At 41.2% G+C, this 15,604-nt stretch overlaps 1 protein-coding gene across 4 annotated transcripts in view; it reads right to left on the reverse strand.

The window, feature by feature from the left end:
• Positions 1-15,604, reverse strand: part of DOK5 (docking protein 5) — a 44,211-nt gene that overhangs the window by 5,315 nt on the left and 23,292 nt on the right. For 2 of the 4 annotated variants that reach the window (XM_057401683.1, XM_057401681.1), the window contains exons 3-6: positions 7,173-7,287; positions 6,954-7,073; positions 6,018-6,207; positions 4,424-4,559 (exon numbers count right to left, since the gene is read on the reverse strand). In XM_057401683.1, the coding sequence (XP_057257666.1) occupies positions 4,424-4,559; positions 6,018-6,207; positions 6,954-7,073; positions 7,173-7,287 (561 nt within the window). Of the gene's footprint in view, positions 1-4,423; positions 4,560-6,017; positions 6,208-6,953; positions 7,095-7,172; positions 7,288-15,604 lie in introns of all 4 variants that reach the window. The other 2 variants (XM_057401682.1, XM_057401680.1) reach the window with 1 other exon arrangement.

Below are 15,604 nucleotides of genomic sequence, written 5' to 3' on the forward strand. Positions count from 1 at the left end.
GAGGAATAACTTGCTAATGACCTGGCTTTATGCTGCAGAAGTACCTGGCACCCTAAGCAGGGCAAAGCAGCCAGAATTGATATGCTGGAACACACCATGAGCAACGTGTTGGGAGCAGAGCACCAGGTGGGGCACACGGCTCCACACAGCAAACTATTTGTTGTATTAATAACTGGAGGGCACCTAATCCGGAGCCTCTAGCCCTCTTCTGCCCAGGGCAGAAGGAGAATGCCGACTCCTGAAAGATCAGCATCCCCAGAGCAGTCTGAACGCAGCTCCCGGCACACATGGCAGGGATCAAGTTATGTTAAGCCACATTCAAACCAAAGAAGCAGCAACAGTGTGAGAAGCAATGAGGGACAACACAAAGCCACCTGCAGCTCCGGGGGCTAAGAGAGCTCCACAGAGGAAGGGGTTGAGGGTGGGGAAGAGGAAGTTAATGCCAAGAGCAGCTGGGGAGTTGCTGTGCAACCTCCTGTCATCCAGATGAGATATGTACAGAGGTGTACACCAAGGCAGTTTGCTGAGGCTCTGCACAGCTCTGGGTCAAACATAGGGTGAGGCTGGTTCCCAGAAGGTTAAGTGTTTCCTTTCTTGGATCCCACCTTAACAAGATGGCAAAAATGCATTAAAAAAAAATTTAAAAAAAACAAAAGTAGAAGTACTGTTAAAAAAACCCAAACCACCAAAAAAACCCCACAAGCAACACAAAAAACCCTCAAAAGCCATTGAAAGAAACACCTGCACACCAACATTCTCTCAAGTTAGCTGGGAACATGGCTCCAAAAGGAAAGAAAAGAAAGAGGATTAAAGATTTTGTTAGGTTCTGTTGGTTAGCTAATGCTGGACAATCCTATTTTCAAAGAACAACTTGCACTTGGTCAGCCTTCATCTTGAGATCCCCAGCTGGAGAAGCCTGCACGCACTGTGCTTTTGAGGGCTTTTTCTTTCCAGGGAAGCAAATTTAAGTAATCCAAATCAACCAGAACAGTAACTGCTTAAGAACCATTTGCTAAATTCATTACAGCAAAACTACAGAATGGTGACTAAGAGAAACAACTTCGGAAATTGAAGGGCACTAACGCTGCTGCTTTGGCTCCCACCCATCTTACACCCATACTCACTGTTCCCCTCTTATGTCAAAAATAAGTGAGTAGCATTACTACTCGTAATTATGGATCTCTGTGGAAACAACAAAAGATAGTAGCAGCCTGGACAGAGGCACATCAGGTGGCTCACACCTGAGTTGCTGAGAGGGGAAGAAATCAGGGAAGGCTGCTGACAAACCAGCTGATAGGAGCTTTCTATGGAGCACAGAGCTTTAGCTGCCAAAACCGGGAAGTTTGCTGTTATTACTTCTTAGTGACACGTCATGTTGTAACAGCTTTTTTAAAGCAACCTGAACTGAGAGCAGGCACAAATCGTAGTAGTCAATTCACAGCACTGCTCCCCTGAGTTTGCACAGCAAATATGCATGAAAATATAACCCAAACAGATATTTTCTTTCCATTGTCTGGCAATGCAAAAGTGAAAGGAATGAAACAGCTGGATGTGATGAGCTACCAAATGACCAGCAAGGCTTCATGCATCACCAAGGAAAGCCAGCTCTTTCTTCCCTTAAAAGAAAAAACAGAGAAATCTTTGAATTCACTTAAAAGGAAACTAAAAAACCAACTCATGCAAGTGTCACTGACTGGTCAGCATATGCTCAGACCCTGGCAACAAGCAACAGCACATTAACAGAAAGCGTCAGGGTGAGGTTCCCAAGCTGAAGAACCACTACTGTGTCAATTTCCCACATGCATTTCAAGCGCCAGAGCCAGTTATAATCACAAACTGAACCAACATACTGTAACATAAAGAGAGTGACTGCTAGGGAGGTGACAGACACATTATAGCCCACATTCTCAACAGTACTTGGCAGCTTTATTTCACTCTAGCAGCATGGGATATTCAGCTGAGGTTTCCTGGTGGATTTTTTTTTGTGCATAGGCTCCAGAAGCCCTCAGAAGCTTAATACCATCTTTACCCTGGTCTGGGATAATCATAACACTGATATAGCAGTAGTTAGGATTACAGGAGCAAACAGAAGACATGCAGTGCAGACTTCATTTCTCAACACCCTATTTCCTACCTTCTTTTATTTACCCTTTCTGTGAATAAAAGCTCAAGCTTCACTAATATGAAAATTCACAGGGTAAATAATTCTTGGAGATAGACATCACATAGACAGCCAAGCGTGAAGTGCAGGCATCCAAAATGAACCCCTTGTTGAGGCGTTCAAAAGCAGGATAAAAATACAGAGGAAATCACTCAGTGTGAACAAAGATGTACTTTACAAATATTTTGTCATCGGCAAAAGAAGCCTCCTGAGACCACACTGATACAGTGATGCTCTGCATAAACTTCTAAATCCGACTATCCTTGAACTCCAGAGAAGCCACCAAGTCTTACTATTTTGGAACCAGACAATGTTTCTACAATAAACTTGGGAATATTTGGGGCATATGGACTCCTATTACATTCTACTACTAAAGTACAAGACTTTCCATCCACCATTCTATTCCAAAAGGAATATGTTCTTAACCCCCATTTAGCACTCTAGCATCCATAAAACTAGATTTAGGGTCTATGGTTGGATGCTGTTCATGAAAAAGCTTTTAGAGGCTGTGCAGCTGCTCTCTATTGAAATCTACAGCAACTGTGCATCTCTTGAGTCTACTGGCACTTCTAAGATGGAAATTTTACAGTACAACATCAGACATCATCTATTAAAGATGCTATTACACAAATGTAAAACCAATGAATATGAAATTGCCTGTAAGCCTACTCCCTATTCCTACAGAACTTATCCCTGGTTTTTGAAAATGAAGCTGTGCTCTCAACAGGTTACTCCATTGCTTCTGATCCTGGTGGGCTACAAATGTTAGCTAGTTATGCTGCTTTAGCCTAGGTTAATTTTAATCTGCTTAATTTAGTTGGTGTTGAGTACTTGTATCATCTACCCATCTGTCTCAACTCAGATAATTTGGGATATTTTTGAACACGAACTCCCTTCGTTAACTAGAACTAAAAAGTTCTTGGTTTCTTGGTTTTAAACAAAAGTCAAAAGCAGCAAAGATGGTGTTAGATGATACTTTACTGGGAAAGGGAAAAATACCAGTGCTGCTGGCTGCAGCATTTACCTGCTAGTTCTAATGCTTTTATAAGCAAGAAAGCGAAGTGTCAAGTACATCTAGAAGTACTCGGAAAGCATGTGGTCCAAATAGACACAGGGCAGAGGCTGTCACATGAAAGGCTCCAAGTCAGTACTTCATCCTCACAGACACAGTGCTCTCTCTTGGGCTTTACAGAAGGGAACACATTGTAATGACACTAGCCAGAAGTTAACAGAGCAGCATATATATATATATTTTATTTACATACAAAACACTAACTAGGCTCTTTCCTATTGAAAGTAAAGGCATTGCACAACCCACATAGAAACAGACTTGAATGTTCCTCACTTTCCCATTTCATTTACTGTAGAATCACAGAACCATAGAATAGATTTGGTTGGAAAGGACCTTAAGATCATCTAGTTCCAACTCCCTGCCATGGGCAGGAACAGCTAACACTAGACAATGTCATCCAAGGCTCTGTCCAACCTGGACTTGAACACTGCCAGGGATGGAGAATTCACAACTTCCTTGGCCAACCCATTCCAGCGCCTCACCACCTTCACAGTAAAGAACTTCTTCCTTATATCTAACCTGAACTTCCCCTAATTATGTGGAAGTTAATAAGAGCCTGATACACATTAGTGGCAAGTGCCATAAACTGCCTTCCTTAGACAGAATGCTTCTGGAGATCCCACACTATCTTTTCTCAATCTGTATGTTAGCTTTGCATCTTACACTTCTATATGGGTTGTAAAACAAGTTCTGGATACAAAAAGCACTTGTGGAAAACAGACATCCACGGAGAGATGAGACAAACATCTTGTCCTCCGCCTTAGTTTAATCTGAACCATATGACTCCCTCCAAATCATCCTTGGAGTGTAGACATCAATTAGCAAATGTAAAACTGAGCATGAGCCACAACATCTTGCAAATAGATTGATGAAAAATGCTTCCAAACAAACTCATGATGCTGATTAATCAAAGGAACCTAATGAGAATGTGCACTGACAGGAGCTTATCATCTCTGTATTGATTCACACTTAGTGATAGCTTTGCAAACACAAAAAAATCAAGCAGTAAGTTCCCTGTTTTGATTCTTGAAAAGCAGTCTCAGTTTATAAATCTATTACCCTAACTGTAATCAGGCACAATGTAATAAAAGCAATCATCAGACTGCTTACTATCTGTGAATCAAAGCTTAAGATCAGATATAGTTAGTTGGTGCCCACTGTGAAGCAACAAACATAACAAGCAGCCGTACCATTGAATTTTTCACACTCTGCAACAAGCGCTCGTGTTGTTCTGCTATGGCTAAAGCAGCCGAGTGAACCTTCTGATAGATTGCTTCCCCATCTCTGGTCTGAAAGATGAATAGTCCTTCTCCTGTGTCACACATCCTGCCAAAGCAAGAACAGATGGGATCCAAGTGTGAGATTTAAGTTTACATGAGCAAGCAAAAGTTTACCATGCTGCTCTAGAAGTGCTATTGCACAAGCAGTAAGAAAACAGAGGTTGCTGAAATATGGAACAAAGTTACTTAAGTCTTTGCTTATGGGTCTTAGCACCCCTGGTCCAACCTTGCTATTTTAGCCTACATTTGTATTGCTCTCACCAACCAGGGATTCAGCTAAGTACCACTGATCTATCTTAAGTGTTTAAGCTCTAGAGAGATCATGCACAAGACAAGGATTTTTAATACTCAGACCCTATCTTGAATCTGTGCCAGGTAGGATTGTCTTCCCATTGCAGGCTTTTAACACTGCCTGTAATGAGCTTTGCAGAGTTTTGTCTTCCACCTGAAACAATAAATACCTATCCTCAGCATCCCAACTGCATTGTCTTATCATGGTTAATGCATAATCAGCTAAATAAAAATGTATCCTTTCCCTCCACCAAGGGGGGTTATTCTGCAGTAATATGGAAGATGGACATTTAAACACTGTCCCCTTTCCAGATAAGTTAATTGTATCATATGTTTTTTTTACTACTGTAATTCTTTCACGTGCTCATCCAAAATAATGCATCCATATCCTTTAGACAGGATTTGATAGCTCAATAAACAAGTGCTCCAAATTCAGCCAGTCAAAGACTTCAGCTCATTAAAACTAAGCTGCAGGAAGCAATACAGAACATCATCTCTAAAACAAGGAATTGCATTCAAATTTCTTACAAATTCATTTGTCAAAAAGATGGAAACTGGTAATCCAGTTTCTCAATGGAGAAAGAGGAGTTCCTGCTCCATTACTTCAGTTTGCTTTTGGGAAACAACTTGGCACTCACTGCTCTCAACTTCAAATTCCACTTCCAGTACAGAACCCATAACTTTGTACCCAAAGGATACATGATATTCACCCCTTCTTCCCAGACCTGTCTGTCCAATTCTCTGTCTCATATATAGCTTTACTGAAGAACAATCCTATACAGTAATATACAATGCTGCCAGCCTCCACCCTGCAAACCCTTGGGATACCTCAACTCCTCCACCGCCCATCCTCAGGCACTTTTATTTAGCAACTGCTTCCTTTCAGGCTGCAACCTGGGATTAAGAGAGTTTTTTAATTTGGTTTTATTTTTGTTTCAATTTTTACCACAAATTTTAACATATAAATTATTATATATAATATATAATTATATAAATATAAATTATTATTGGAAAATATTATTTTTATATGTATAGAAATAATTTCTCTATTAAATATATGGTAAATATATACATATAAAAATATATATATTTTTAGCAGAGGGTACAGATAAGCCTCTGTCTTAAGATAAGCTCTCATGTCCTTCAACACCCTGTAGAAGTGATCCAGAGCACCACCAAGGAAAGCAATGCAATGTAGTGAACACAGACCTACCTCCCAGCTTCAAATGTGAACCAAGAGGGGTCCCGTCCGTAGCGCCGGAGGGCACTTAATGGCCAAGAGACGAGTTTTACTCTGGGATTCTGGATGTCCCAAAGACAGATATTCTCAAATGTTATCTGCAAGGTACATTCCCCATGCACATCTAAATTAGGGGATGGCATCAAATACACATTGAATCTCTCTGGGAGAAAAACAAAAGATTAGTCTAAAATCCCTGCCCATTAAATGTGCAATTCATTAAAGGAATTTCCTGTTTTCGATATCTAAGACAAGATCTTATTCTCACTTAGAACACTTAATTCAAAAAACAAAGACTCAACTCCTTCCAGTAACCCAATTAACTTTATGTCTAGGGCAATCAGAATGCTGCATTCATAGGGCATCAAACATTTGTGCACACATTCAGACACTGAAGAGAATGGCACCATCATTACCCTGATATTTGCAAACAATCACTAAAATTGTGTGCATGAATAAATACATTGCAATTGCATTTCTGCATGTAATCAGTTCATTTGCATAGGAAAGTGAAGTAGCCATGGGCTCAGGTTTTGCATGCAATTACTATTATTGATTTGCTTTACAATGCTGCCAAAGAGCCCCAGTCACAGACTGAAACTGTTGTACAGACATCATACAAGAATACACAAACAAAACACAGTCCCCATTTTCAAGAGCAACTAAATTGCCTCAGAAAGGCAAGTGCTTCTCCAAAATAATTCATTACCTTACTTATTATCTCTGGTAGCAATTAAGAACACCCAGAAGCCAAAAATAAGACCCCAAACAAAAACAGCCCCCCACAAAATAGGAAGGAGGGCTCAGAACAATTTTGCTCCATTTTACTTCTGATATTCACGGGCATAGTCCAAAAGACTTAAAAATGGTGCAAATAAAGATTTAAAAGGTGAACATTTATGTACCTACCACTCTGCTCCCTCTCTACTCCAGATGCCAGCAAGTCAGGCTCTCCAAGGCTAATGTCATTAATCCGTGTTTCAAGACACTCCATCTGCAGCACCTTGCACCACTCATCTGCCTCAAGTTCTGTATAAATGCCCAGAAAATCTGTGTGTAGGTATATAATGCATTTATAATTTCACAATTAATGCTCTGTTTGCTAAGGTGCGTTGCCATTTTACCCACCTGACTCACAAGCAAAGGTTTTTGATGTGTCATCATTAAAATAAATTCCAACAGCATGCTTCTTTGTGCTTTTTGGCATTCGTAAGATATTCTTCACATTATTGAGCTCTGTGACCTGGAAAAGCACAAGTTAGAGTTTTAATTAGGAGCTTGAAAAGATACATATCCATTATTGACCGGAGAAGGAGACAAAAGAATAATATCTAACAAAAAGGACAAAGAAGCATGCTTAGACAATGAGCTTGAAGCCCCTGGATGATGAAGCAGCCACATTGTCCGGTTCTCTCTTGTCTGTACATGAGCTTCAGTGCAACACCATCTGAGCAGGATTTTAGCCGAGAGGCAGATGGAATCAACGCTCACTCCAGGTTGAGAAATATTTATGTAAAGAATATGAGAAAGACCAACCTGATGTAGCAGAAGCAGAGAAAGGTGAAGATAAAAACCTAAAGGATTCAACCATTTGGAGGAGCAAGTCCAGCTCCAGTACAGCTTTCATCATGGAGGAAAAAAACTGTAAGAATGGTGAAAAGCTGCTCTCTAAAATATTTTTTGATGGGAAGTTAAGGATTTGTTAAAATGGTCCACTTAAAAAGGCACAGTTTTAGTTATTAGAAAGCTTTTTAGCATTAAAGATTCACAGACTTGTAATCACAGATTTCTGTTGCTTGGCTGCCAAAAAGCGATTGGAAAAACAGCTTTCGTGCCAAAAAAATAAACATGTATCTGTTACCCTGCATACAGCTTTAGTAAATACATACTACAGTTGCTCCATGTTTCTAATATCCACTTTTCACCTTCACAACCACAAGTAACACTCCTAAATTTGACTAAGGAGGAATTTTGCATTATTTAAATTCCTTTTAATATGAGGCTCCCACCCAGAGAGGCAATCAGGAAGTTATATTCAGATATTCATTTTCAGAAAATATTTCGCTGATTCTTTAACGTGGTAGGGGTTGCAAAGAGAGAAAGGGGGAATTCAACAGAAATGTTCCCAAAGTTGTACAACCTAACACCTTGACTACATTGGTCTCCTTAGCTCTGTGGAATAGCCTCATATCAAACTGCATCAACTCTAAACAAAGAAATGCAGCAACTGTCTCACAGATAGGACTCAAAGTATAAAGAGTAATCAGTGTTGTAGGGTCTAGCAACAGAAACCACTCCTCTGGAGCATCTTGGGATTGGCAGCACAACCCCCTCCATCTCTCTGGCCCTCCATCCTAAATCTCTTTCTTGGGGTCATTTTATTGCACTTTCTCTGGCAGCAGGGAAGAACAGACAGCCAACCCCCCAAAAAGGTAACCTTATTGTGAATGGAAAGAACAAAGAGCAGCTGGTGGGCAAAATAAAAACAAATAATAGAGCCGAAGTCTGGGAACTCATTTTACGGGCAGTAGGCAGAAGGAAATAATGGAAAGAATATCCCATGGGGAACATGCCAAACCTTCTGCAAAAGGTTTGCAGAAACAGCCAAATTTAGCTGCCAAATTTAGAGCTCAGGTTTTTATAGCCTCCAGGTTCAAGATTTTGAGAACTGTCAAAACTGAAACTTCCTAATTGTGATTTAATTTTGCATGAGCAGTGTTTTACTCTTCCAGGAAATCCTGTGATGGAAGCACATCCCTCAGTGCTAACAAGGCACTGACAAACTCATTGTTAAGCATGACAAATCTGTCATAACCTATTCCCATCGTGCTCAGCATATGACAGGTCAAGCACAAATTGCCAGCTGCCAAAAAAAAAGATTCAAATGCAGGAAGGAAATGTTCATTCAAGACAGCAACTACCTTGACATTTATACTGAGCACATTTACATTTTCTGCAAGTGAATGTGCTAATGAAGTTTTGTACCTACAAGTACAAAAGTTAGCAGAAGCGGAACATAGCCATACATTTTGGTAATGAATCATTTAGCTACCTAGGATTTGTCCTAATGGAAAGCTCATTTCTTAAGATCAGGCATGTCACACTCCCGCTGCTGGATATCCCAGTAATTGTCTCTAGACTGATGAAACCTGAGGATGCTGTGACAAGACTCACCGAGATTATGAAAGGTTTATACCAGTCAGGGAATAGTAAACTGCCTCTCCATGCTGACTGAGAAGCCAAAAGCATTTCCAGCAGCTGGGAGGCTCAGCAGTACCACCTAGTCAACTGTTGCCCATGGTGAGGGGTAGCACATGCTGTCTCAGCCCCAGGCAGGAAGACATCCTGCATGGCAGTGAGTGAGGGAAAGGACACTTGCTCATGTGGGGATGGTGCCTGCTCCTGCAGAGTGCTGGGAAATTAAAACCAACCAACCCACCCAAACAGCTTCACCAATGAGCCTGTGTTCAAAGCCATGAACCCCTGGGGCAGATGGGAGAGGATGTTCATAACACTGCTGGGAAAATGAAAAAGACAAAATTAAAACATTTCTTTGCCTGCCTACACCAAAATTTGCTTTTCCTGCCTATACTAAAGACATTTCTGATCACTATTTCTTTTACTATGGCTCCAACCTTGTACACCTTATCTTCATCACTCCCAGCATCCCTAAGACCACGCTTTACCTCCCAAGTTGCTGCAAGCTGCAACTAGTGCCCAATCTCCCCACATGAGCTCCTAGAGTCTCTGCATCCTTGGCACAGAGAATCCATCACTCATTTCTGTACTACTAGAAACAACCTGTACTTGCCAACCTCTGCACTCAAGTCTCATCCCTGCCCACCCAGCATCTTCCAGCCTTGCACACTGTTTCTTAAGTATCATATCCAAAATGCAGCTCTAGGACTTCACCATCTCTGAACCCAGCCACAGGGACTGAGATTTCCTCCTGCCAATATATCAGATACTTGCGGTCTCCCTCCAGTCCAGGGCTTCACACCAGAAGCAGCTGGTCACTCCAACAAGGTTTACCCAGCACACAGCATAGGTCAGAAGCCACAGACATGCCTTGCAACCCAAAATTTTCTTTCTTTAGGTCTCCCAGTCAAGAAAGGTTTCTCCAAACGTTACACCCAGCAGCTCCATCCTGTGGCCCAGCGCAGCAATCTCACTGCTCCCCCCAAGACAGAACAGCCACTTTTGCTGCAGTCGCTTCAATGGACTATTAGGGAGCTGTGCAGCACTCAAGGTGCGCAGAAATGTGGTGGCTGGGTGACTAAACCTCATGACAAGCAAACCTCACTACTCCTGCATTCCCCTTTAGAAACGACTGAACACAAAAAAGGCACAAATATAATGGCATCATTGTTTTGGAGCTGAGAATAGCAAGTTTTTTTCCTTATCATAAATTCTTCTCAAAAGCCAGTTAGTTCTTGCAGTAAAGTACTTCTTTGTAATCCCAAATGCAGAGTAATATATTCCAATAGAGATTTTACAAGAGTCAGCTCATGCTTGAAATCCCAAAGTTCAACATTCTGAACAGAAAAATTTGGTTTCATTTAAACATGCCTTCTCCTACATTTGCTTTTTATTACTGTACTCCTTCTAATTATACTGTGGTACAAAGAAGACAATGCAGATTACCTAAAACATTATTTGTTTCATCTACTGCCTTTGCAGTATTCACAGTGGCCTGTTTTGCTTTTCTGGGGTATCAACCAGCAGTTAATTCGTCTTTCTAAGTGCAAACTCTCCCCAAGTCAACGCAAGAGAGAAGGATGAAGACAGAGCACATGAGAGTGCCACTGACTTGAGCGTTAGTGGGGTTGGGTTTTCCTTTGGTCTGCAAGGTGGGTGTACAGGAAAGGGAGGAAGGAAACAGGGGTACAGAGATGGGGTGAACAATTTAATTATATGAGGGTTTTTGTTTAATATGCTTAGAAAGCTCTATCGTGCTTTATCATCACCCTATCTCCGACTGCTACGTACTGGGAGAAGGGACAGGACGTATCAGTCCACAGCCTGCAGCACAGCAAGTCAGGTGCTTCCAGGAACCACCTTATGCCTTGTGTGAATGCACACAGACTGCACTGCAAAGCAGTGTGTACCAAAACCACATCTGCTTTATAGCCTGGTAAATAAAATTGCAGGCGATTTCACCCCTTGGACAATACCTTGAAGAAATACTGAAATCAAATACCATCGTGTCACTGACTTCAGCGATCATCAAATCCTTTATAACTCATGTTTTAGCTTCTGAAAGGGGGGGGGGGGGGAAGGTATTTATATTTGTATTTGTAGAAATGCTAGCTACAACATTTGGCAGCTTCTGGGTTACTCTGTGCTGCACTGACTGCTTGAGAGCTCTTGTATAATGGCATTTCACAGAGCATGGTCCGAAAGTCTCCACATCCATCTGAAGACTTCCTGATGGTATTTGCTTCCGTTGAGCAGCACCAGCTGACACCAAAGCATTGCCCTTTGAAGGGTGACAGGCAGGTAGCCCCCAGTTCTGAGCTCTGACCCAGGTCCAAATGTCCACACTACTATGCACATACTCTAGTCTCTTCCCAGGCAGTTTCAGATAGTTTCAGACCTAGCAGACACAAGGAGCTTAACAGATGGACAAAATCTGGCACTCTGGGACTATTTCTGAAGTCAGTGGCACAAGTGCTAGGATGCAGAAGAGTTGCCTGCATTCCGTCCTTCAGCTCTTGCATACCTTCTGTCCTGGACACAACCTTGTGGCACCCAATTTTTATGTCCGGCAAATATATTCTCAGTGAGGAGCTGCCCTCTCTTCCCTTTGGGGGCTGCACTGCTGAAACTGCCCTCACCTTTCAGAGGTCCTCCAGGGTGGTAACAGCCCCTTCTGGCAAGGCCAAGCTGTTCCTGCTGCCAAGGCTCAACAGTGCACCTGCGATCCTAAGAGAGAAGCTCTCTACAGATCACTTGATCTCTGCCCCGCCGTGCCACCCAGCAAGGTGCTTCAAACCACCATCATTATCCCAGGTGTCTGAATAGCCTTCCTGTTGCTCACCCTTGTGTAACAGATGGTTCAAATTGTCTGGCACATATGTAATGAATTCACACTGACGAAGTGGCAGGCTGCTAACATCCCCTCTACCATGCTTTTGGAGAGGAGTCAGGAGCAGACACCAAACACCTACAGATATTTGAGGCTTAAGTTTTCTTTGTTTGCATGTGCTTTTTAAATAACTCTCCTTCTGCCAAGCTCTTGTAAAACAGTGGGTTCATGGTGGGTTGAATCGATGTATTATTTATTTATCTGAGATTAATAAGTAATTCACATTTATGAACTTACTTCTAAGAACGTGGATAAACCAAAAATATCAGACCTAAACCAGTGTTAACAGAGAAGTCACAAGAATGAGATTTTGTTTAGGGTTAAAGATGTCCCTTTGCATACTTCTCCCCTTTACCTCCAAGCCTCCTTTACAGTAAGATGACAATCCATGTGATCGAAATACATTTCATCAGATTAAAACCTAAAATACTTGCAGAGCTGTGTGGTAAGAGAGTTCTGAACCAGGAACAGGGATTAATCAGTCATTTCCCTACTGGCAGTACCAGCAGACAGAGCTTCACCCTGACCAATTACAATCAGGCAAAAATTCTTCCAGCTCTCTCACTCCCTTCAAAAACATGCCAAACACACTCTTTACTAACAATGGTCTTTAGCATTCAAAGCATTGTTTGAATTCATCCATAAATCTCAAATGTGGGTAGCCTTTCAGAATATAACACAAGAGAATGTATTTATTACCTCCACAACTGCCTCATTCAGTGGTTGTTAAGAATCTTGTGGTTTAATCTTAATTTAGGACTTCATGGTTCTGTATTTCTTGGTTTCCTGGAAATTCCCCCCATGATGAGTACAGGTAGAACACTTCCTAGGACACACCAGGGGAGCATTTAATGGAAAATGCTGCTGCTGCAATTCCAGCCCAGCCCTGTTTATAAGATTTGGCTCTCTATATATAAGTTACTAAGTACACACAACACACTATGATTTTAAATAGGTTTTTAAATATTCTTAAAAATGTATAAACATAATCTACAACCCTGCCTGTATCTCCTTTCTTCAGTGGGAAGAATATGCCAGTTTTCCCTTGTTTACCTACAGAAGGGCACACACTGACTTATTCAAAGAAATTAAAGCCAGGGACAACACCCAGATTTAGAAATCCAGTATTTACCATCACTCTTGGCACTGCTCCTTCACTCACAGGATCAGCAGACCCATGCACAAGGTATGTCCTTCCACAATGGAAGGGCACGCACCTGCACAACAGACTTGCAAGGAGCCTCGCAGTATGACAGCATAGTGAAGATACCAAAACATCCTGACCAGTTACTTTAATTCTTTTAAAGCCTCAAACTATATGTTTCATTCATATTAAAGTGATAGTATTCATTTAAATAAATGTTTAACAGATAGTTATTAGCAGAGTGGTCATACTTTAAACATTTAATTTGCTACCAACACAGTTTTGCATTAGCTAGCCTGGAAAACAATTACAAATTACACAATTCAATTTTCCAAATGGATTACTCCATAACTAGACAGACTGTTTAAATTACTTCTGCTGTTTCAAGGCAAGATTAATACAATCGGATTGAAACTTAGATCCCCTCAAGGAATCAGTATATTCCTGTCAGCAGTGTGCAATTAGTTGGTTTTGTACTGGAATATTAAGGATTCTTCTGGCACACTGCAAAGTTAAAAGTCACTGGAAGAAATAAGAACGGCTTTTTTCCTCCAATATTATTTTGTTAAAGCATAAAGGTAATTTGTGGTTATTATTTACATTTAACAAGTGAAAACTAGACAGGTACCTGAAAGGCAACTCTGTGTAGGTTCTGTAGCCTGGATCCTAATTATTTTCTGTCCATTGTGGGACCATGTGAATTAAGTGGGCAATTTGCTTTGTGTATGCAGATTTCCAGTTCATTTCACAAGCTACGGATGACTGTTCTCAGACGACCTGTATTTTAGGACACTTTAACCTTTCCACTTCTTAAAACAGAGAATAAGATGAGAAAGGATTTAAAGGTCTATAATATATATATACACACACATATGTAGTCCTTATTTCTTTTGTTGTTTTAGACTTTCACTAGCAAGGATGTCAAAATGCAGCCTGGCTGCAGGGCTGCAGTAGAGGACGCATACATCAGGCATTCAAATGAGAACAAACTGCCTCCCCCTCAATATAACAGAAGCACAACCAAGGCACCCCAGAGACACTGCTTGTAACCCAGATGTCAGGTGGGTAAAGGGGAGACCTTGACTCAATAAAGGTGCCAAGGGGATGATGTATGGTCTCAGACCACAGCAACTCAGCTCCAGTGACTGGTACCATCATGGCGCCACTACAACAAATGCTCTGGACAGCCCTTTTCCACTAATAAACTGAAGTAATGTTTGCACTGTAATTCATCACAGAAAGAAAAAAAAGAAATGAAACAATTCAACACTTCAGTGCAGGAGGCAGGTGCTACTGCAAAATTAGCTCCATTCATCATTTTAATTTTTCTACAGTTTTATGATTAATTAAACCTTTCCTGAGATTGACGGGGTAACTGGGGGCTCCTCAGTTTTCCAGATTTGATGCTGCTTTCAACAGTGTTTGAGAACCACCTCAGAACGATGCAGGAAGTTAACAATCGTATATCTGAAACACTGGCAATCTGTAAGTGAGGTTTTCCTCTAACAGTATCATCTGTCAGATTGAACTGCATTCATCCTTAGATTCATTAGCACAGGCTTATGACACAGTGACACTTGACATATTAACAGGACTGGCTGGGCTTCTCATTTATAGGATTAACTTCATTGTCAGCAGCAGCGAGACGCAGCCTTCTGTCCAGGAGTGACAGAACTGGAATTCTCACAGAAAAGCCTCCACACACCATCAAGCTGTTATTACAACAGCTGCTCAGGCTGACCAAATGTGTATCAGGACAACAGCGATGACTATCCTAGACGTCTGGATGATGTCTTGAGTTCCAAAGTCCCATTACTATTCTATATCAAACCAGGTGACAAGTGGAGTTAGTTGAAGGCTGCCATATCAAGTTGTTTGTTGGGGTTTATTAATAATTAATTATGCTTTTTATAAGAATCAGTTCAACTACAGAGCTACACAAAGCAGCAGAGACATGTTCTCCTTTTTCAACACCTCATATTTAATGCTGTTAGAAGTTGCATCATTTACCACCTTAGAATTTCACACATTTACAAAGCTTACTTTAAAAAGAAGCTTGTTTTTTTCCACCTGTGCTCTTTGTAAGTTAACACATTTTAGCCAGAAAATGCTATTTAATATTCATTAGCTTCCATTTCAGGAAGGTTCATTAAAACTAAACAGGATCCATCAGCTTGTATAGCTGATGACTCTACAATTAGAGGACAGCCTCATTTACCATCACAGGCTAAAAACAGGGATACTGCAGAGCCCCATTGCCAAACAGCAACACCATGTAAGTGACAACCCCCTGTCCTGGGTGATCACACTGTACTTGGTTAGCATTGC

Source organism: Pezoporus wallicus, unplaced genomic scaffold (assembly GCF_028554395.1).
Source record: "Pezoporus wallicus isolate ANWC-B61680 ecotype Strahan unplaced genomic scaffold, APGP_CSIRO_Pwel_v1 contig_9238, whole genome shotgun sequence".
Classification (NCBI taxonomy): domain Eukaryota; kingdom Metazoa; phylum Chordata; class Aves; order Psittaciformes; family Psittacidae; genus Pezoporus; species Pezoporus wallicus.